Here is a 24,276-nt window from a genome sequence, read left to right on the forward strand (position 1 = left end):
CTACCTAATGCAAGAGTCTGCATCACGGGCTTTTTTGAGGCATTTTCTAGCTCTAGGATTTTTCAGTTTTACTTTTTACCCAACCTTTAAACCGACTGTACAGCCTTGGCTAGATTTCAAACCTGAGTTGTAGGGGCATGGGGGGAGGAATATAGTTGATTATAAGTACTTTTGAATATTTCTTTAGAGTTTGCTAGTCTTTTTAAAATCTTATTATTCTTCTGCATGTATACTATATATACATTTATATATATAAAGTTTTTAAAAAGGATACACATAAATTTACATACACAGTATAAGAACATACATCTGTGTACTCACCACTAGTTTAAGAAATAGAGAAGTGCCTGGGTGGCTCAGTTAGTTAAGCATCCAACTCTTGATTTCAGTTCAGGTCATAATCTCAGGGGTTTGTGGGATTGAGCCCCAGGTCAGGCTCTGTGCTGACAGCATGGAGCATGCTTGGGATTCTCTCTCTCCCTCCCTCTGTCTCTTAAATAAACTTAAAAAAAAAATAATGGCATGCCTGGGTTGCTCAGCTTGTTGAGCCTCTGACTCTTGATTTCAGTTCAGGTCAGGATTTCACAGTTTGTGGGATTGAGCCCCAAGTCAGGCTCTGTGCTGACACCATGGAGCATGTTTGGGATTCTCTCCCTGCCCCTCCCCTGCTCTCACATGTGTGCCTTGCTGTCTAAATAAATATATATAGAATAATATCTAATATTTAAGCCTCTGCTGTGCCTCTTCCTGATTGCATCCTTGAGCTAATCTTTATAAGGATTTCATTTTTGCAAGAATTATAAAAATAAGCTATCAAAAGAAGAAAAGACCCCAAAACTACAGAGTGAAACCAATTATTGTGACTTTATTACAATAGTTACAAACAATATTTTAGTGGTATTCAATCATATCACAATTACTCAAACTATATACATATAGGTATTTATACAAGGCTACCTTTTAAAAAAAGAAAAAACAATGACCAAAAAAAATCACATTATCAGCAAGATTTTTCCTAAAAGTTATGGCCAATATCAAAGGAAATTCACAGTTACTCTGAAAATATTTTAAAGATGGAGGAATCATATTGCACATAATACAATTATAAACCCTACCAAGCAGATTTATATATTTTAATCTAGTTTTTCACAAAATTTACATTACCATGCAATACTTCACTGTATACAGAATGGTGGAACTAGAATAAACAGATTAACTTACAAACTCTCAATGTAATGACCACAAAATTAGAATTATTTTAAGTTATATTGGAAATAAGTTTACTATACAAAAAGAAAAAACACTCCAGTGTAATAAAACTTAACGGACACAATCACAGTTTGTTCACAGATGAGTTACTTTTTTAGTGTTCTTCTTTGTCTTTTCCTTTCTTTTCCTTTTCATCCTGTAGTGCAGTACCAAGTTTTTTGATAAGAACTGAGAGAACCTTATCAAGTGGGTCCATGACTCCTCTTTGAAGCCATTTAGGAATTGTAGTCCTGGCATGATGGAAGCCCAATTTTTGAAGAATATAATCAACACCTACTGGATCAATTTTTCTTCCAGTCCAAGAAATTAATCTGTAAGTATAAAAGTTATTTGGGAGTACAGTGCCCTAACACAGTCCTAAAGGTAGATTCAAGAACATCACTAAACCTCCATAATATGCTTAGGACAAAATATTCTCAGTAGGTGCATTTGAGTAATCTAAGCTACAATTCCTGGGTTCACTATAATAGCATTCACTATTATAAGCATCCTTGACAGCAGTGGACTAAATGAATCTCATTTTGATTTAGGCTTAAGTTACAGGGTCATCTTAATATTTAAAGAACATCTGGTTCATTCTAAAAGACGTTAACTTGATGGGAGGAATCCTTTTACAAGGTTTACAGATATAAAGTTTATGACCCTGTACACTTAAAATACCTTACGTGTTTTGTCAGTTTTATCTCAATAAAACTGAGAGTTCAACATATGTGGCATAATGGTGGGGGGAAAAAGGCTAAAATGTATTGTTTGCTATGGGCTAAATGTGTCTGAAGGACACAGTTTTTTCCCTATTCCTGGCATTTCCTTCCTTAGAGAGGAATAGCCATTTGTGAAACACTACTGACCTTCCTCTGCTCCCTTATTGATGATTTATCTGTTTGACAAGTTAACAGAGGAACCATATAGTGTAGTTTAGTGCCCCCTTCCCTACCTTCTCTTAAGAGCCACTCATTTTGATCCGTCCCTTCATGCAATAGGTTTCTCAAGGACAGACTCCTAAATAGGTTAACCCAAGACTGTCCATGGCCGCCTGTAGCTAGGTGAGTTCACAGAGCTGTCAACTGCACAATTCTGGTGTACACCCGCCTCCACCCTGAGTTCTCCATCATGAAGGCCCTGTAGGTAAGTCCAAACTTGGACTTTGTAGTAGAAAGCCATTGTTTCCAGACATAGAAATCACATTCTCTGTTATGAGCCTTATCAGTATTAAAACTGCCATTTTGATTTGCAGCTGCCTCTCTCCCACTGTCTTAATTGGTTCTGAACTTGGGAAGGGAAAAAGAGGGTATTAAGCATTGATCTGCTAAAACTCTAATAGTTATAAGCATTTTGCATTAACTCATTTAACCATTGTAACAACCCTACAAGGTAGGTAATATTGTTTACCAATTGTTCATATGAAGCAACTGAGGCAGAACTAGGTTAGATCCTCTGGCCAAGATAATTTAGTTACTATGCTATCTGTAAACCTGGACTTAGAGCCAGAGCTCTTCAACATGCTCTCCACCACTTTTTAACTTTTTAAGTTCAAATTAAAAGGTATTTAATTTCATCATAGATTTACAAATACAAAACAAATTTTCTAAGTAGTTTTCTGCATTAGAACCTCTGCAATATTTAATTCTGTTCCTGAGCACTGACACTGTTAATACTTTTCATGAGTATATGTACTATTCATACCAAATTTTATTGAATACAAATTAACACAAAGTCACTACTTTGTTTTTACAAGAGTCTACTGTATAATGGATATTTTGTTAGTTTGGAATTATTTTGTGGCATAAATATGTCTGAATAACCTTATCTAAATGAAATCTGTATCATTATGCAGAAATATGCTAGAATTTTCTTATGATGACCTTTTTTTGATACCATTATTCCATGATTCAGACAGTTAAAATTTCATTAGCAAAGCAGATGAAAGGGAAAAATGAAAGGAAGGTCATAAGTGGTAATCATAAACAAGGACACACACTGCAAGTATCACTAGTTATAGCAGCCATTATAAATGTAATTAAAACTAGAAAATACTACTGACATTTAAATATGAAAGTAAGTTGATGTAATTGGCATCATGATTGTATTAGAATATGACTCGGTAAATGAACCTGAATCTGACAGCCTTAAAGTCAACATTTCAGGGATGGTTCTGTATTGCTTAGCATGCAGACAAACTATGACATTGCAGGTTCTATTACATTGTCATGACATATGTGAGAAATTGTAATAATTCCTTAATGATAATGTGTGGCTGCTACTGTATCTACCCAAACTTAGTAACAAAAAACTTAACTGTAGGTACTTCAAACACCTGAAATTAATATCCTGGTAAAAACATAGCAGCAATGGTGGAAGTAGAGTTACTCTCATATTTTAGTGATTAACTGGAAGAATGTTACACAGTGAAGGATGCTGAGCTATTTGCAGTGTTTGTGTTTCTTTTGCCCTGACTAGAAGAACTTAAAAAAGCAGAAAGTAGCAGAAAGCATAGCCAGAAGTTAGAGATGTTATAAGTAGCTAACTTCTAAAAAGTTTTTGGTAAATTATATTTAACTTACTATATCATTTATAACCTTTTTCTCATAATAATCCTGTAGGATATAGGTAAATATATATACCTTCTACTTACCTAAGAGTGGGTTCTAGATGCCATGTGTTGCACATAAAATCTCTCCAGTCCACAGTAGTATAAGTGATGCTGTCTTCTCTGTCTTTGTCAGAGGAATTGTCATCATGTATAATAATTGGACTTTTTTGTCCTGGTCGAGTAGATAAAATCCGAGGTGGAAAAATGGCTATGATGAAAATCATAGATTAATATTGCAAGTATATAATAAGTTTATCTTAAATCACCATATGAATAGTATAATTAGTTCCATTTATCATTTTACTTATGAACTGGCCAAAACCTCATTTAATGATATTTCTGAAAAACTAGTATTTAAAAATAAGCCATAAACAAGTGCCAGTTATTGGTATTTCTTAAAGAAAGACAGTATTAAAGTTAACATATTTTTGAGGAATAGCATATATTTTATATATATTTCTGTGCTTTACACTAATAGTAAAGAATGACAAGATTTGACAACAGGCATGGGACACTAAAATTGACAGTTAAAAGTTTCCTAAAGAATGACTATAGGTGGACATTTTAAATAGCTTTAAATGAGTGAACTGTATTATATGTGAATTGTGTCTCAATAAAGTATCACTCAGTAGTTTTAAGATGTAAATGTATATATATATATTTGAACACTGGTTCTAAGCCTTTTACATAAGCAGCCTTTCATTCTTATAAGTGCATACTCAAATGTTTTATGAAAGACAAGTTCTTTTTAAATTGGTGATCATAATATATATAAAATCAAAATCAAATCTGAAATATAGTTTTCATGTAATGTACTTTTAATAAATTTGTGTAGCCTGTTTTTAACTTTATTGTAGATTAGCAGCAGGGTAACACATGGACTGGGAATGAGCTTAGGAATAAAACTGTACTTATTGTCACACTATCACACCACATAAGAATATAGGCAGTTACTGCCTGCTCAGTTGCTCTGCTTTTATTATTGGTAATGGTTACGGTGCTATAATTGATCTGATGTTCTAGAAATATGTTGATTTGGTCTAGTCTTACATGCTGTTAATAATATTCTCTGGCATGTTTGTACTTATTTTGGTCAAAACTAATTTTAGTTTTTAATAACAAAATATAACTGTTAAAATATTTTTTTTAACTTTTTTTTTGTTTTTTTGTTTTTTTTTTTTTTGAGACAGAGAGAGACAGAGCATGAACGGGGGAGGGGCAGAGAGAGAGGGAGACACAGAATTGGAAACAGGCTCCAGGCTCTGAGCCATCAGCCCAGAGCCTGACGTGGGGCTCGAACTCACGGACCGCGAGATCGTGACCTGGCTGAAGTCGGACGCTTAACCGACTGCGCCACCCAGGCGCCCCAAAATATTTTTATTTATAACTGAAATCCACATAGATAATAACACTTGGTTACTGTAAGTCTGATAATCAAATTCCCATTTCCTCTTTCCCATGAAATGATATTAAACAAGTTTGTGTTTTTACTCTTAATTGAAAAATAATTTACATATATATTAGGTTTGGGTATGCAACATAGTGATTCAGCAATTATATACATTTTGAAATGCTCACCACAAGCAGTGTATTAAAATTTTATTGATTATATTCCCTATGCTTTACTTTTCATACGCATGACTTATTTTATAACTAGAAGTGTGTAGCTCTTAATCCTCTTCATCTGTTCCCATCTTCCCATTCCTCTCCCCTTTGGGAGCCACCAGTTTGTTCTCAGTGAGTCTGTTTCTCTTTTGTGTGTGTGTGTGTGTGTGTGCAACAGTTTGTATTTAAAGATTAAAAAAAAAAATATGCACAGTTTATAGCAGACCAAGACCAACACAGTATTTCGTGAAGTGACAAAGGTTTCACATAACTGTGAGAAAGAAATCTGGCAGGCTTTTATATACAGGTATACTAGAAAAGAATTCTGAACTTCACAGATTTACTTGGAATATTTTTTTTTCCACATTAAGTTCAAATATTAAGGCAGAGAGAAAAACAGGAGGATTATAATAGTGCCTGTTATATGTTGGTGCTATAAGTGAAGACTGGATCTACTTATATAAAGTATTTCCTATTAAATGATTTCAGTCATTTAAGTTTCAACTCCTGTCTCATAGATTTCTTTCAGTCATCATTACTGATTTTACTCTCACTGAATTGTTGACACATCTAGATTTAATAGTAATGGAACAGCAATTCAATCTGTGCTATGCTGCTTTTGAATTTTTTTTAAAAAATAATCTGTTTTGTTCACTCAAACATTTATCATGAGGCTATTTTGAAATACTGCTAGAAAAATTTTATATTTATTCATGAAGAAAATGAAGTATTACAGGGCGATCTAAACAAATAGCATGTATTCTAAGCAATTAAAAAAAAAAATCACATCCTGGGGCACCTGGGTGGCTCAGTCAGTTAAGCATCCCACTTTGGTTTAGTCATGATCTCATGGTTCATGAGTTTGAGCCTCACATCGGACTCTGTGCTCACAGCTTGGAGCCTGGAGCCTGCTTCAGATTTGTGTCTCCCTCTCCCCTGCTCACGCTCTGTCTTGCTCTCTCAAAAATAAACAAACATTAAAAAAAAATTCTTTTTAAGAAAATCATGTCTATTGTTTTACCACTATATATTCATAGGTTTGTGCAATAAATACTTACTGGGTGAATAAAGACTATATATTTGGAAGGCATTCCATATCATTACATTTCAGACTACCTCATTCTTTTCAACAGCTACAGAGGATGGAATGGATTCTATTATATTCATTCTATATGGATATTAGGGTCACCACATGTTCCTTTAAATTAAAAAAAAATTTTTTTTAAATGTTTATTTTTCAGAGAGAGAGAGAGAGAGAGGCTCCGGGCTCTGAGCTATCAGCACAGAGCCCAACGCGGGACTCGAAATCATGAATTGTGAGATAATGACCTGAGCCGAAGTCGGATGCCTAACCAATTGAGCCATCCAGGCGCCCTGCCATATGTCTCTTAATGGACAAACATGTAAGTTTCCAGTGAGTAAACCAATGTTAGCTAGCTCATAAAAACAAAACCCCACCAATGAGGTCTAAATAATTTATTTCTAAAAAGATAATGTTCTCTGCATTCTAAACAGACTTATCTACTTAACTGAGTTTTCCCAATTATGTTTATAACTCATGCTACTTTATTATGTAGTTGTTTCTTTAGCCATTTCACTTTGACTAGCAGTGTTTCCTCAAAGAAATGTTCTTTCTCTTCTTTCTTTCTTTGATTCTCCTACAAGTCCTGATAATGTACTTAGCTTATATGGAAACATTTGGTAAAGTAATAAAACACCATTCAGTGTGAGGTATATTTTGACTGAGTGTCATGTACATAGTAGATAGTCTGTCACACAGTTTTACCAATATATTTCATTGATACATACAACTCATAAAGGACGGAGACACATTCCAGTCATTTTATCATTAGACCATAAAAATCCATATAAATGGCACTGACAACTGCCTTTCCTGAAGCTTGAAAGAAAGAAAAAAGAATATGCTACCCACCTTTTTCTTTTTCTTTAAGGTAAGCTGACACTAAATCATGAAGGAACATGATGAGCTCAGCATCCATAGTCACACAAATGTGATCAGTGAACTCTGTCACCACACTGCATTCTACCTTCGGCTTCAGGTTGGCATCTGCAATGGCAAAGTTCTACAGTAAAAGACTTAACGAAAGAAGTCCCTTTCTCTTAATAAGGGATTTTACATGGGTTCATATAAATGAATCCATTTAAATGCAACTACAGAGATTTACAAATGATGATAATTTACTAAGCGCTTTCCAAATATGTGCCATTTATTCCTCATAAAAACCCTATGAATGAGGTCCTGTTATTACTCCCCATTTTCCCAAAGAGAAAGAGGTACAAATGGATTGAATCATTTGCCAGAAGTCATATAGCTGATAAGAAAATTTGACTAAGCAAATCAATTTCATTACACTATATTAATATTACACAACCTGTGTGAACACAGTAATCTGAAGTTCCTTTAGAATTTTCTTAGTAACTTTAGAAACTATTTTTCCACATACCCTGTAATGAAGGTTCTTGTGGCTCTTGAACATGAATGGATTTAAATTCAAGCTGCATCCTTGGTAAAGCAAAGATAGTCTCTGTTTCATGATTGTAGCTAGAACCTCCTCTGAATCCACTCAACAAACTAGAATTTTTCACTGTAGTACTATTCTCAGTATTATTAGCATCAACATTACGAAGCAAGTTTAGCTCTACGTGGATAATAATAAAGACAAAAGGAATCAAATTAAACCAGCATATAATTGATAAGCATATAATTTTCACAGAATTTTTATCATTTTAGAAGCTGGAAAATAATGATTCACATTTTTAAAAATAGAGCCATATAAAGCTTTGGTCTATTTAAATATATTTATTATCTATTTGTTTATATTTACAAATATAGTAATATGTTTATATATGCACAGTTTTATTTATATATGTATATATATACACACACACATATATATAGTATATATATACTACATATATATATATAGTGATTCTATCACTGTTCTCATGACTAAAGCTTTATAACATGACTTTGGATAAATCTAATATATTTTGTTTGTATTTCTCAAACATTAAAATGAATATTATTTTTAACTAAATTCATGTTTAAATTTAAGAGTTTAATTAAGCTCAGAATTCTCCATAGATTGAATACCTTACTCTTTTTTTTAAGAGTACATTATTTATTTAAATTCAAGTTAGTTAACATACAGTGTAGTACCGGTTTCAGGAGTAGAACCCAGTGATTCATCACTTACATAAAACACCCAGTGTGCATCCCAACAAGCGCCCTCCTTAATGCCCATCACCCACCCACCTCCCCTTCAGCAACACTCAGTTTGTTCTCTGTATTTAAGAATCTCTTATGGTTTGCCCCCCCCCTCTGTTTTTAATCTTATTTTTCCTTCCCTTTCCCTATGTTCTTCTGTTTTGTTTCTTAAATTCCACACATGAGTTTCATTCATATTGTGAATACTTTACTCTTAAGAGAATTTGCAATTAAATATGTTCCTGACTTTGAAATCAGGTAGAAGTCCTGATTTTCTCCAACATATGTGCTATGGTTTTCTTATAAAAGTTAATAATTTTTTAGGTATATAGGTAGCAGTGAAGTTTGCTAATAGCCCCAACATGGTATACCAGCCAAAAAGAACTCCCTCCTCCAAAAATTCTATTGGAAGATAGAATAGTCAATACAGAATAGTCAATACATACATAATCTTCTAATTTACTTCCTTATCCTTTTCTTCTCAGATTATTTTCAACAGTCTCTACCCCTGGGATGACCTATTCCATAGTAACTTTTTCAATGGAACTTAAGTCATCTTTACAGTTTTGAAAGATGGTTATTTCTGTACAATATTCAAGTCTTCACGGGTCTGAATCTAGTCACCTTTCCAGGACAGATGACATGATTGGTAAAAGCCAGTACTATAAACTTGAACACAAAAACAACCACAAAATAAGAATTTTCCTGACCACATTATCGCAAGATTGGTGATTCTAATCAAATGGAAAAATTCACCAAAAGTGCTCTTTTTAAACTTATTTCATAGGAATATTATTATTTAGCTTCATTTTATACCAACCATCCCAAACCTTAAGTTTGTGGCATTGTATTACTTAGTTGTGTAATAACTTTACCAAACCTCTGATATTTAGCATCACTACAAAAATATTTTAACTATAATAAACTTCATTTATTTAAACCAACTTTATTTTTGAATGTCTTCTTACATCTAAAATAGTGTCCAGTTTTTGAGATGTTGCACAATCAGGGTGGTGAATCATGTACAACATTAGTACTTATGTCATCAGGAATAAAATGAAACTGATTTAAAATAAATGAAAATTCTCCCTCTAATTAAATTCTAAACACAGGTTAACAGGGCTCCAAATAGAGAAAACAAATCTCTTTAAAGAAATAAACTTTTAACCTTCATTTCTTGTGGCTGTAACATAATTGAACCATTCTTTCACACTTGCTACTCCATGGGGTGGATTCTCATGGCGACGCCTTGTTATCTTAGTTATTGTTGCCATAGGACTTTCCAAAGCACCACATGGTTTGGTAACCATGGTGTTATGGCCCAGATGAAAATCCAGCGTTTGTACAATATATGTAGAATGATCACTAGACCCTAGAAGAAAAAAAAGGTTTCTTAATGTTAACAAGCTATATTTAGATGCAAGAAAATAGTTGTGGCTTCAGAGCAATAGACTTAGCTAACTCATACATAAGAAAGAGTGTAAAACTGAAGAGTAAATGAGAAAAAAAATCACAAATAGGTTTTCTTTCTTTTAGTTATAACTTGATTTGTCCCCAGTAAGATAATGAGCATCAACCATTTTTTCTTTATTATTAAGAAACCACAGATTAGGAAATTAAAGCTAAAAGGAAGGAGGTTTATCACTGTAAATAGAGGTAAAAGCATAGCCTTACCCATAAAAGTTTTATAATAGTTTTGACTGACAGTTTCCTTAAACTACCACCATGTGTCTTTTATCATGTTTTTATAAGAAAAATTTACAATAACTTATTATGACTGTGGCCAGACACAGCGCAGAAACTTTAATTGCTTAAGAAACAGAGTAAGATGGCAAGTTCAGAAGTAAGTGGTTAAGCATGTCCCAGACTATATTGACACATTGGCAATGAACTCCTTGACATGTCAAGTACATGAGAACAAACAGGGTTGGACTTCAGTAATATAAGAAAAACATACAAAAGATACAAGAAAGCAAAATTATTCTGTCATTTATATTCATATCAGAAAGGTAAAAGTTAATCATAAGAAAAGGTAAAAGTTATAAATGTGTCCATTTACCATCTTCCCAGATTTTCTGAGCTTCAGTCCAAAAAGCAATATTTGGTTCTTCTAAGTGAAAAAGGGCCCAGGATTTTGAACGGAAATTTGGACCATGAAAACAAGCTAGTGTCATATGATTTCCATGTAAGCTCATTGATCCTCCAAACTGCATTCCATTTTCTGGTAATGGAATCTGAAATAAGGATATGTGGCATCCCGATACCACCTTCAATACTCCAGGCCAATGTCGATGATGAGCTGCATCAAGCACTGCAAGAAAACCAAAAACCACTTATCCTCAAGTGCCTCTCAAACATCCTGAATGGCAGGTGGAAAGGCAGCAGGTGGCTATTTTCTACAGCTGAAGTGATGCAGGTAAGGGATAAAAACAATCCAACACCTGGCTAACATTAAGCAGAAGCTGATAAAAATATAGTCTGGGAAAAGATGCTCATAAGGATGGATAGAATTAAGAAAAGTAGTAACTTGCTAATAATAATGACAACTAACATTTCTATAATGATTCATGATTTACAAAGTGCTTGCATGAAATTTTATACAATTCTCACAATAATTCTGTAAATTAGATATTTCATCTATATTCTTTTCAATGAAGAAGAGGGGTTTAGTGAACCAGTGACTAGAAGAGCTAGAAATCAAATGCAGATCTCCTGATTTTTAAAAATTCTCTTATACCCTTGCTACTCAAAAGTGGTCTCAGGACCAGCAGCATCAGCATCATGTGGAAGCTTATTAGAAACAGACTTTTTTTTTTTTTATTAAAAAAAAAATTTTTTTTTACCGTTTATTTATTTTTGAGACAGAGAGAGACAGAGCATGAACGGGGGGAGGGTCAGGGAGAGAGGGAGACACAGAATCTGAAACAGGCTCCAGGCTCTGAGCTGTCAGCACACAGCCCGAACTCACGGACCATGAGATCATGACCTGAGCCTAAGTTGGACGCTTAACCGACTGAACCACCCAGGCGCCCCCTAGAAATGGAGACTCTTAAGTCCACCTTGTTCCTAATGTATCAGAATCTTCATTTTAATGAGATCTCCAGGTGTTTCAGATGCACATTAAAGTTTGAGAAGCACTAGTTATATTTCTGACTTATCCCAATAATGTCCTTTTTGATTGTTTTCCACAACTTTCATTCCAGATCCAACCAAGGATCATACATTGTATTTAGTTTTATGTGTCTTTAGTTTCCTTTAAAACAATTCCCTATGCCTGGGTTGTTTTCCATGACAAGGACTTTTTTGAAGAATCCAGGCCAGGCATTTTGGGGAACATCTCTCTAATTTGTAATGTGCCTGACACCAATTCTAGTTTAAAGTAAATACAGAAAAGAGAGGAACAAGATAAACCACAAGGAAACAACTGAAAAAAAAATCTAGAAGGATATTCTGTAGGAAAATTGGCCAAGTCTCTTCAACAAGTCAGGTCATAAAAAAAAGGACTATGCTGATTTAAAAGAGAGTAGAAGAACATAACCAGATTTAAATTGGGATCTTGAATTTTATATATATGTGTATGTGTATATACATACATACATATATACATACATACATACACACACACACCGATATTACAACTGATTTGTCCAAACCAGTATACATATATAGTCCTCAGAAGGCTAGAGAAGATAATTAACAAAATGAAAACTGGATATTGTTCACTAGAAAAGGTTATGAAACAGTATGAACAATATTTTGGTAAAAAGTACATGTGTATATAGGTTCATAGAAAATTATCTGAAAGCATATAAACTGTTCAGAGTGTTGATTTCTGGATGGAATGTGAGGTTTCTATTTTTTGCTTGTATTTATTTTCTAGGCTTTTCCAGTGCATATGTACTGCTTCTGTGATTATAAAAAATTATATTTTAAGTTTATTTTGAGAGAGAGAAAAAGTGCACATGCTTGAGTGGGGGATAGGGAGAGAGAGAATCCCAAGCAGGTTCCATGCTCTCAGTGCAGAGCCTTACATAGGGTTTAATTTCACAAACGGTAAGGTCATGCTCTGAGCCAAAACCAAGAGTCAGATGCTCAACCAAGTGAGCCACCCAGGCGCCCCTAAAATATTATTTAAAATTATCCTGATTCTGACTACTTTTCACCACTTTTACCTCTCTCTAGTTAAAGCCACCATCATTTGTTGCCTGAACTCTTCCAATGGTCTCCTTACTGTTACTATGTGTCCAATAATGGTAATGGTAATTACTGCGATGGTCTCTACTTCCACTCTTAACCACCTATAGTCTATTCTCTACACAGCAGCCAGAATGATTCTCTAAAAAGGAGTATTTTAAGGGGTTAGTTGAGCATCCAATTCTTGGTTTCGCCTTAGGTCATGATCTCACAGTTTGTGAGATAGAGCTCCTTATCAACAGCCCAGAGCCTACCTGGGAATCTCATTTTCTCACTCTTTCAAATAAATAAAATATCCTTTTAAAAAAAGTTTAAGAAAAAGTAAATCAAATATCAAATCTGTTCAGAACTTTCCAATGGAGCTATCTGTCATATTAAAAATCTTTTGAATGTGGCCATTCATGTCCAACATTTTCCTGCTTGCTCACTTTGTTCCAACAAAGTAGCCACCTTAATCATCCTCAAATAAGCCAACTTTCTTCTGTAGGAGCTTTGCACTCTTCAGTAGGCCCCTATGCATACAACTCTCTTTCCCAGAAGAGATCTTTCTAGTCTAGATCTTTCACTTCAGAAAGGCTTCTCTGAACCCCCTTTCTACACTAGCTAGCCTCACACACTAGAATTCTTTATCTCTTTTCCCTGCTTTTTCAGCACGTCTTTCTACCTGAAATTACCTAGTTAGTAAATTAACTATGGTCTATCTCTCCCATTAGAACAAAGTTTTATGTGGGTAGGAACTTTGTCTACTAGTAGATCTCCTATGCCTAAAACCGTGCTTAAGAACATAGCTGATTTGCTGATTGAATTACTGAGTGAATATCTGCCTAATACGACACATCTAATAAATCCAAACTTAGACATTCTGATTACACAGCCCAAGCTCTAAACCAGAACATAGTATTGTCATAGTTAGTATTCAGGAGCATGGAGTGGGTATGGTTATGGGTGAGTTTGGCAGGGGGGGGAGATAATAAATGATGACTTCCCAAATGATGGCCTTTAATTCCATTGATGGGCAGGAAATCAGGTACATTGCTGAGTGAATAGAATAAAAAGCATATGAACCACTTTGTAAGTATGATATATAGGTAGTATATATATTAAATTAAAATTGTAACGCAACTTTTAGTGAAAGATACAGCATATATAAAGGCTTAGTTCTAATTCTTACATTGTTCTTGTGAACTTTTCTCTAAGTTATTTGTCATTGTCTTAGGTGGAAGATAAGGAACAGGTCCCCAGGTAGACAGAGCTCGTTTGCTGGTGTCAAACTGTTGTGTGAAAAATTCCTGGAGCTTCATTCCTATTTTTATCAGGTCCGGTGTAGTTGATCTTGATATCATTACTTGGAAAATATCCCACTTCAGATCTCCATGGACAAATATTTCACTAAAGCATAAAACAGAGTATCATATATCTTATACAAAACAGCTAAAAAAAACCAAACAAAACAAAAACCAAATTCCCTTCTTCACCCACCCAGCTTTTTCATTCATATTGTTGCATAATAGAAAATCATTTTACAAGAAAAGTGAATTGTTTGTGTTTTCTAACTGGATGAGAGAAAACAGGAGCAGTCCTATAAAGTGTTCAAAAAGTAACATTTTACTAAATACCTCTTATCAGTCATGCTTGAATCCAGTGTATTATACAGATTTACTTTCCATTCATCCTGAAGCTTGAGATCAGCATTACTGAAGATACCCATGAGGATACTTGAGCCCATGTAATCAACACGAGCTTCTGTAGAACCCATAGTAATCTGAATTTTGTGACTGGGTTGCTGATTTGGATGTTCAGAAATATGAGCTAAAATAGAAACAATAATTACTTTTCACAGAAATGCCTACTGGGAAACACCAAAATCAATTTTAAAAAACTTTTCAGTTGTAAAATTTCAACATACCAACCATCTCCAAAGCATTGACATCTATGGTCCCTCCCACTACTCCTCCTTTAGAATCTAACTGTGATCTTCCCAGACCAACAGACATGCTTATCTCTCGATCTCGATTACTTCCTACTGACAGACGGCCCTGACTCTTCAAACCACTAGTTGTCCACCTGAAAAAAAGAAAAAGGGTTATTAAGCTTTCAGCATCATGAATTAAAACAGGAGTTAGAGGATTTTAAAAAGCTTGACAAAACAATACATTTCTTATAAAAATTGTGGTAAATGTTTGAATATTAATATTGATGATAAAGCTTTTTTACCTAGCAAATGACACTATAATTTTCTCTTTTTAGAATACATATTCCATGTTGTTTTAGATTACGTATCTTTGATAAGGCCACTTTCAGGATAAAGCAATTTACATCTTTTTTCTACTGTCTTTACTGTCTCAAACATTTCAGTATTAAAAAGGTTTTAAATTGCTTTCCTACAATATAAGAAAAATTACAACTAATGATTAATTTTCCTTTTATCTGAATAGCTTACGTTGTATTTCCCATTACATTACTCATATTCATTTGAACATTTAATTGCTTCAAGTTGATGGCAAACACGACCAATGTTTCCCATGGGGTCCCTTGTTGGCTTGCTGCTTTGTTTGATTTGTTAAAAGGAGTTGATGTTTTTGAAAGTGAATCTAAAAATAGAAAAATCAAAAGCATATTCATTCACATAGATGCATGGACAATTAAAAATTATCACTCTTATCACTCTAATCCCCAAAATAAAAATATGGTATTCTGAATTAAGACCTAACATTTAATATCTGTCACATTGCCTCTAAAATACTAGCTACCATTTACTGAATGAGTGTTCAGTAAGGGCTGATAGTCTTACTTCTTGAAAGCTCATAAAGTTCCGTATGATCTCCATTTTCTATGAGGAAATTCTGATGTGCGTGGGATACAGCAACACAGATCATCACCCTCAGATTTGCTTAACAAAGGAGAAAATCAGAAGGTGCTGCTGCCAAATAGAGGACCTGAAGGCAGGAACTATTCTGAAATGCAGACACCTGCTGAGGCACCTGTCTTCTGGGTTCCTGTGGGCTCAGTGTGTATCTTGAATCCTTCATTTACTCATCATACTCTAAGCTTGTGACATGAACTACATCACTTTTATATGTTAAGACATAAACAGTGCTGAACATATAAAAGAGTTCAAGAAACAGTGGCTGAATAAAAAGAATGACTGAATGAATAAATACCAAAGATTAACATTTTCAATATCAGACATCTTTAACAACACTGTAGGTCGGTATTACTTTTTTTTTTTTTTTTTTTAGTTTACTTATTTATTTAGAGAGAGAGTGTGCACATCCAAGTAGAAGAGGGGCAGAGAGAGAGGAAGAGTGAGAGTCTTAAGCAGGATCTGTGCTGTCAGTGCAGGGATCGAATTCACAAACTGCAAGATCAAGACTTGAGCCAAAGTTGGATGCTTAACAGACTGAGCCACCCAGGTGCCCCAGTTGGTTTTACTTCTAAGAATAAGGGTACGATGTGGAGCAAACTAACAATATGCTCACTCCTCTCTCAAAACTACTAGCCATCCACCTACCTCTTCTGCTGGCAAATACTTTGAAGTGTTTGTTGTTTTGTTTGGGTATTCCACCCCCCGCCCCCCAACCATAATCATCTTCCATAAAAGTCTGCAAGAGTATATTTTTCTACAGTTGAGGCAAAAATCTGAGAGTAATGTATTAAGATTTTTATATTGGGGGCATTGGGTGGGGATACTGATAACAAAGAGAGCAGTGTTACCTCTTCGGGGAACTGAAGAATCAGACACGCTCCTTGATCTTATGGAAGCTGGGGACTTTAGGCTCTGTGCTGCTGTCCCTGGTGACATGGTGCTGTTTGTCATATGTTCATTGAATACGTTAGGTGACTGAGGCATGTGGGTGAAGGAGGCTGACTGACTAGGCTGCTCCCAGGTCCTGCAGTAAGCTTTTCTTGATGATTCTGGGGAAAGATGTTGGCTTACCCCTTCAATGGAATCAGGTGTCCCTGGGCCAGATGCTATTAGAAAAGTGGAAAACAGAAACAGAATTAACCAGGGTAGAGTCTCCATCTTATAAAATAATAAATTTCACCACTCCATTTATAATTATATATGCCTTCTAGTTCTTTATTTGGTAACTGTACAGTAATTTATGGTTTGCAAAATACTTTCCAGCAAGTTATTATTTAATTCTTACAGAAACTCATGAAAAGGGCAAGACAGATCCATTTTATAGATGAGGGAATAGACTCAGACCTGGATTTCTAATATTTTCTACTGTATCATGCCAACTCTACCTTTCACTTACATACTATACTAGTACAACAATATGTAAGTCCTAGAGAAAAAATGCAGGCAATATGGTAACATGTTCCCAACATTTTGTTTTTCATGCTTAACTAACCAGATTAACTTGCCAACATTTTGTTTTTCATGCTTAACTAACCAGATTAACTTGGATGGTTAAATGTATTTCTGCATTTCTAGATTTTACAAAGATTACAGAATAATTACAGAATATAAGTCAGCTGAATGTAATCTCTGAAAGGGCAAGCTTTTTGTGATCTCCAGTACTAATGTATCCCCAATGGTTAGTTAGCACATTAGAGGCGCTCAATAGACATTTATTCAGTGGGTGAATGAATTGCATGGTGCAACTTAACAAGTTGTTGTACAACTTAACAAAACTTGTGTTATCAATCCGAGGTTCTTGTTATTATTGTAATCATAATTAAAAGCAACCTAAGTATAATTACAGTTACATAACAAGCTTACTTGGCAAATTTATAGTTTGGTCTCCAAGGAATAAGCGTCTTGCAATACTTCTCCTATACCAGGCTCTTGGAAATGCCAGAATTTCACTGAGTCGACGCATATCATATTTAAAGGAGGCAGATCCTATATCGCAGACAGCTGATGAAGAAATAAATAAAATCTGTTAGAACAGATTTCCAAAACTTTAAAAGTCTTTTCACATGGTAAGCATAATATGACATGTTACACAACTAATTAATGAAATATCAAAATAAGTTACATGGTATGATTAGTAAGTGATATTTGTTCTTGCACAAATGATTAAAATAGCACATTCTTACATTATTCCACTTCCTTTTTTGAGGTGAGGGCAACTTGAAATTCTTTTATCACTTTATCGTGAAATTCTGAGAGGTTCTAAAGATCAGACTTATTGGCAGCTTTCAACTTTAACATAGAGCTCTTCTCAAATATGGAAATTGAATAATCAGGATGGGCAGGGGATACAAATTTCCTCAAAATTAGTTGTAAACTAAACAGTGTGTGGCAAGAACTACTATTTTCCTTTTAGACTTGTCAGTCTGAAAGCATTCTTCTGATGGCCACCTCTTGGGGTTCTGCTCTGAGCATTCTGTTGCTCCTGCTTTACGTGCTCTTCTGTTCCTCTGCATAGTTTCTGTAGTATTTACACACCAGTGTCTCCCAAATCTAACATTTCTGTCTCAGCCCAAGTCCGTATCCACACAGCCAATCAGCCAGTTGTCTACCAGACTCTCCCACCTAAATGTCCTATTAGGCACTTCCTTACTTTCTAAGTTAATGATGGTCCACTGCCCCTTCTGTCACCTAAGCTAAAAGCTTGAGGCATCCCTGTCTTCTCTATCGCTCCTTACACAGTTTGTCCTCAAGCATGTAGATTCTCTTATAGTTCTCTTAAAATCATTCCCTCTTCTTTTTTTACTGTCACGGTTCAGAGGTTTATCCCCTATTTCTTGGTCTATTTCAACAGCCTTTGCAAGCATCTTTCCATTTTTCATGCTACTGTCAACTCTCTTTTTAAAACACCAATCTGAAGCATCTTCCCACTTTTTTTTTTTTAATGAAAACATGTTTATTTTATAATCCACATACAATTTTTTTGTGTGGTAAGAACACTTAAAATGAGACCTGTCTTCACAGATTTTTAAATGTATAATACAGTACTGTCATCTTTAAACACAATGCTGTCAACCTTTTTCTTAAAAACCTCTAATGGCTTCTCATTGCCCAAAGGATCAGAACCTTGTTCTTTTAGCCTGGCATCTGAGCCCCTTACAATCTAGTCCTGGTCTATTTTGCCAGCTTTACCTCTAGCCAATTCCTCTCTCCTCCTGGACATTCAACCATACAACCAGTTAAATGTTCAGTTACGCCTGTGTTTTGCTTCGGGGAACCAAAGTATGATCCAAAAGCATACTTTCTGATGCTTTTGTACCATTATATAACATGTTACTATAGCCAAGAATTTTCCTACATAATTTTGAAAATCTGGCCCAAATATCATTTCTTTCGTGAAGCATTGTCTGATCTCTTAAATAAAACTATTTTTTCCTCCTTTTTATATAAACCTCCATTACAGCATTAATCCCATGACAGTGTCATTTATTTTTCTACTTGTAAGACCTTGCCTATTCATGCCTGTACCCTGAATCATTGAGCAGAGTGCCTTGCACAAGTTCACTGTTAAATATAGGCTCAATGTATGTTTGTTGAATGAATATTGGGTTAAAGTATACTTACTATATTTCTGCAGTTAACTTTAAACGTTTTCATTAACGTAGTACTCCAAATTCTTCAAAATATTCCATATGCATTTAATTTTAAATACTTAAATCACAATATAAAGAAAACGTGCAAGTGATTTGCCCATAGGTATATAGCTAGTGACAAAGCTAGCAATATACATGCATACCACTTAAGATCTTATGAATCCAAGTAAAAATTATTTACCCCTCATCCTTCATTAGTGTTTTAAGGATTTACAATCAGAAAATTAATTTAAACTAATAAGTCAGAAATTTTACCAATTCATGTTAGAGAAGCGAAGAAAAGAAGTGATTTTCAGTGATTTAATTAGGCATATATTGGCCTTTGGGTGGTATTTCTATGCATTTATCTAGAAATCATATTCCTAACATTGATTACTTAGACTGAGATAGTACATTAGGCTGGACTGTTATTCCTCTCCTTTAAATCCTATATCACTAAAAGCTTAATATTATTAAATATATTTAATATTTAAACATTGTAAAAAAAAGGAGGCCCTTACTTAATTCTGAAAAACAGTATTCTAATTAAAAAACTATAAAGTTAGGTACCAGATATATTGATTAGTGTAGTGTCCATTTTGCTTGCAGACTTGCTTACAGACTGACTTTCAAAAAATGAGGCACCTCCTGAACGCCTTATCCGAGACAAACTCACTTTTACAAATTCAAGGTTTATACTGAGTGAGTCTTTTCGACCAGTGACTGAAGTGGGTTCTTCATCCACATTCCCTTTAAAAAATAAAAAAACACAGCACACACACACAAATATACATGTACATATACATACGTACAACTATCTAGTTATATGAAATTATCTAATATACTGGAATATACCGTCAATTGAAATCATTTGAAGTGAGGTAAAAGTTTAAGAATGATCTAATGAGCATTCTTGACAGTTGTTTAATAGTTTCAAGCCCATGAACAATAGTGATGATTTTCACAACCCTTCTCCAATAAAAGCAAGACTTGACATGGAGAATATGTTTTTGTTATCTAAGTAAATCAAGAGAAATTCACTAATATCAATGTCTCTTACATTTTTAGTGATAAATCTTCATTTTAATTAAACAATTTTTTTAAATGTTTATTTATCTTAAAGAGAGACAGAGTGCGAGCAGGAGAGGGGCAGACAGAGATGGAGACAGAATGAGCTGTCACAGCACAGCACAGAGCCTGATGCAGGGCTTGAACCCATCAACTGTGAGATTATGACCTGAGGAAGTCGGAAGCTTAACCGACTGAGTCATCCAGGCATGCCAAATCTGCGCTTTAAAATCACAGTGAAATTTAAGTTGGTTAAATAATGACCAGGAGGAGGAGGAGGAAGGGGAAGAGGAGAAGGGTTTCAGTTTAAATTGACAAATGTGATGCACACACTTAAAAAATTTACTATTTGTATAATACAATTTCTTATACAAATAATGATTTGGCAAAACATTTAAATAACATAAATATCCTTTTAAATCAGAAGATTATTGTGCTGCATATAGCACTTATGAAATACTCAAGAGTTTTAAAATTCTTGTATAATCATCTAAACTATTTATTTTATATTCTACTTATTATGTAGAGACAGAATAGATAGCAACAAGAAAAATAAACTTTCTGATCTTGTTTTATATGCATTATTAAAGGTGTTATGATTTCTGAATAGATCCAAGCTTGAAAAGGTGCTACAGGTGCAGCTGGGTAGCTCAGTCTGTTGAGCGTCTGACTTTGGCTCAGGTCATGATCTTGTGGTTTGTGGGTTCGAGCCCAGTGTCAGGCTCTGTGCTGGCAGCTCAGAGCCTAGAGCCTGCTTCAGATTCTGTGTCTCCCTCTCTCTCTGCCCCTCCCCCACTCACTGTCACTCTCTCAAAAATAAATAAACATTAAAAAAAAAAAAGTTGCTTTAAATTAAAAAAAGATGCAAACACTCTAAGTATACCTAGTCCTCCTGATCCAGGAGTCAGCCCAGAAACAGCAGTTTTTTGTTTCCCTGCTCCATATGGATGAAATACATAAAGGGAAAAATCAGACATGCATGCAGTGAAGCTCAAACCAGATGAACTACTGCTGGAACTGGTTAGATCTGACTGACTACTACTGTGTCGACTTCTGCCAAGAGGGCTGCCTAGTCCTGATGAACCTGTAGTGAACACAAGAAATGCAAAAATTACAAGCCACAGAAAAATTTAAAAGCCTGTCACTTAATACATTCTTATGAACCAAACAAGACTTGAAATTAAAATGGAAATACTCAAACATTGTTAACTGATCAATATATTTAAATCCTTGAAATGAAAATAAAGACTTAGATGTACTTTGCAATTAATTTATTCTATAAACCAGGGTTGAATAGTCTGTTCATCTTCGAAACATTTATACATATGTTTTGGCCAACTCCATGGTTTCCTGTTACTGTACCAGTGGAAGAGGTACAAAACAGTTGAGGCTAAACAAAGGGGGAGGAGAACTGTAAAAAGTCCAAATCATATAACTAGAGTCCACATTTCAGTAGCAAGCAGTGGAAATAGAGGAAGGTACACAAATGCAGAAAGTTAAAGGTCTCTTTTCCCTGAGAAAGCCTCACTGGCAACACTTACCATGGGTGGATACGCTAATTCAAAATACGCTTTAAATGTACAAAATATGAGTAAAGCATCTGAATAAAACATTATATGATTTTGCTGATAATTCTGAAATGTGTTTCTCCAAAATATATAGACCTCCTTTGAATTCATATTGCAACTGGTTACTTGACATCCTACTAGAATGTGTCACAGGCATTTAAATCTTATCATGTCCGAAACTGAACTCTTGATCTTTATCTCCAATCTGTTTTTCTTCCAGGGTCTCCATCTCCAGTAAGTGACATTTCCAAGCAAACAGCTCAACCAGAAACCTGGGGGTTATTTGTCATCCTCCCCACTTCTAACTCCCTATCATGCAATTTATCACCATATCATTACTATGTCTGAGGGCATTTATCAAGACTGTCCATCTCCCTTACTTCACTATTATTACTCTAGGCTAAGCAATAATCAGTTCTGGACTGCTGAAATGGCCAACTGTTCTCCCTGCTTCCTTCTACTCTTGTTCTCCTCCAATCAGCTCTCACACTGTAGCCACTCTAGTGTTCTAAAGGCATAAATCAGAATCACATGTACTTTTCTGCTTAACTCTTCAATGGCTTCCCCACAAGATCTGGCTGTTTCTTATCTCTTTAAAATCTTTTTCAAAAGCCAGTCCACCTTTTGTTTGCCACACTCTACTTACACTTGTATTTTTGTTTTCATTTTTTAAACTTGCCAAATTCTTTCTTGCCTCATGGATTTTGTATTCTCTACCTAAAGTGTTCATAACCCCAACTCTTGCTTGGCTAATTGATACTCGCCGACTTCCCATTTCCACTTAAAATATGCTTGTCTGCTTATTATCTGTTTCTCCAAATTCAACTTATGTTCCACATTAGCAGGGACATATCTGCTAGTGAGGCTCACTACCATATATCCAACCTAGCACTTAGCCAGACCCCAGTAAAGTTCAACAAAGACCCTCTGAAAGAATGGATACTGTCATAACCTATACTTCTCATACATTTATTCTCATCATCATTCCTTCCTGCATGTTTTATGATGATAAAATGAGGGATGCTACTTCATTTTTCTTTACTTTCTCAAGAATCAAAACGTGGGCATAACAAATAGTCACTCATTTCATATTCTTTTCACTACATATACCTAGCACAGCACATATATACTGTTAATAATAATTTAAGTATCAATACTTTGTGACATTTTGACATTATGAAAAAATGTGAATATCCCAACAGAGAAATGGACATAGGCATATTTATCCCCCTCCCTCATTAGCCAATAAAGTAATAAGACATAATAAAATCCCATTTTTAGTCCATCACATTAACCAATGATTAAAAATAAATTTAAAGCATAATGTTGGGAAGAATACAGTGAACTTGGTGTCTACACACACTGTGGTGAGGATGCATAAATCTTATATTTAAGATATATTTAAATCTTTTATATTGAAGATATATTTAAATCTTATGTTTAAAATATAAATCTTGGGGCGCCTGGGTGGTTCAGTCAGTTAAGCGTCCGACTTCAGCTCAGGTCATGATCTCACGGTTTGTGAGTTTCAGCCTTGCATTGGGCTTGGTGCTGACAGCTTGGAGCCTGAAGCCTGCTTCAGATTCTGTGTCTCCCTCTCTCTGTTCCTCCTCCGCTTGCACTCTATCTCTCTCTCTCAAAAATAAAGGTTAAAAAAATTTTTTTTAATAAAATAAAATATAAATCTTTATATTTAAGAAGAGGAAAACATATCAAACGCTTTAAAAATGTCTACTCTCTCTGACTCAGGAGTTACACTTTTAAGAATTTATCCTAAGGATGTTAATTTATATACAAAGATATTCATCTCAATATTACTTACAAAATAGAAAACAAAAAGCCCAGGGAGTCTCAAATATGTGATCAAAATGACAAAATATCATGCAATCATTAAAGTTATTTACATATGAATATTTAATAATTTGGGAAAATCTGTATTTTAAGTTTTTAAAAGATACATAGCAGAAGAGTTCATATTTAAATTTTGCCTAGGAAGAAGACTATCTATAAAAATGCTGGAAAGTAAGTAGGAAGTGATAATACTGGTTATTTATTATAAAAGGATATTATTATTTTCATTTTTAGCACTCTTCTGTTTTCTGTATTCTTATAATGAACGAGTTAATTTTATAATAAAAAAATAGGTTTACAAAAATGGACAATACCAATCCAATATTTTGTTGACTGCAACACAATTCTAGCAGCAATATTTTGGAGCTAAGTATGACAGTGGGCAACCACATTAGCAAAAGTTATTT

At 34.6% G+C, this 24,276-nt stretch overlaps 1 protein-coding gene across 13 annotated transcripts in view; it reads right to left on the reverse strand.

Moving 5' to 3' along the window:
* Window positions 1-845: 845 nt before the first annotated feature.
* Window positions 846-24,276, reverse strand: part of KIAA1109 (KIAA1109 ortholog) — a 219,284-nt gene continuing 195,853 nt past the window's right edge. For 12 of the 13 annotated variants that reach the window (XM_043569106.1, XM_043569090.1, XM_043569164.1 and 9 more), the window contains 14 exons: window positions 21,334-21,534; window positions 19,953-20,132; window positions 17,617-17,754; window positions 16,602-16,859; window positions 15,328-15,478; window positions 14,794-14,951; window positions 14,504-14,696; window positions 14,059-14,276; window positions 10,753-11,004; window positions 9,862-10,065; window positions 7,930-8,124; window positions 7,398-7,532; window positions 3,902-4,067; window positions 846-1,580 (listed from right to left, as the gene is read on the reverse strand). In XM_043569106.1, the coding sequence (XP_043425041.1) occupies window positions 1,364-1,580; window positions 3,902-4,067; window positions 7,398-7,532; window positions 7,930-8,124; window positions 9,862-10,065; window positions 10,753-11,004; window positions 14,059-14,276; window positions 14,504-14,696; window positions 14,794-14,951; window positions 15,328-15,478; window positions 16,602-16,859; window positions 17,617-17,754; window positions 19,953-20,132; window positions 21,334-21,534 (2,666 nt within the window). In that variant the 3' untranslated portion in view covers window positions 846-1,363. Of the gene's footprint in view, window positions 1,581-3,901; window positions 4,068-7,397; window positions 7,533-7,929; window positions 8,125-9,861; window positions 10,066-10,752; window positions 11,005-13,215; window positions 13,923-14,058; window positions 14,277-14,503; window positions 14,697-14,793; window positions 14,952-15,327; window positions 15,479-16,601; window positions 16,860-17,616; window positions 17,755-19,952; window positions 20,133-21,333; window positions 21,535-24,276 lie in introns of those variants that run through there. The other variant, XM_043569201.1, reaches the window with a different exon arrangement.

The sequence above is a fragment of the Prionailurus bengalensis genome, chromosome B1, assembly GCF_016509475.1.
Source record: "Prionailurus bengalensis isolate Pbe53 chromosome B1, Fcat_Pben_1.1_paternal_pri, whole genome shotgun sequence".
NCBI classification, from domain to species: domain Eukaryota; kingdom Metazoa; phylum Chordata; class Mammalia; order Carnivora; family Felidae; genus Prionailurus; species Prionailurus bengalensis.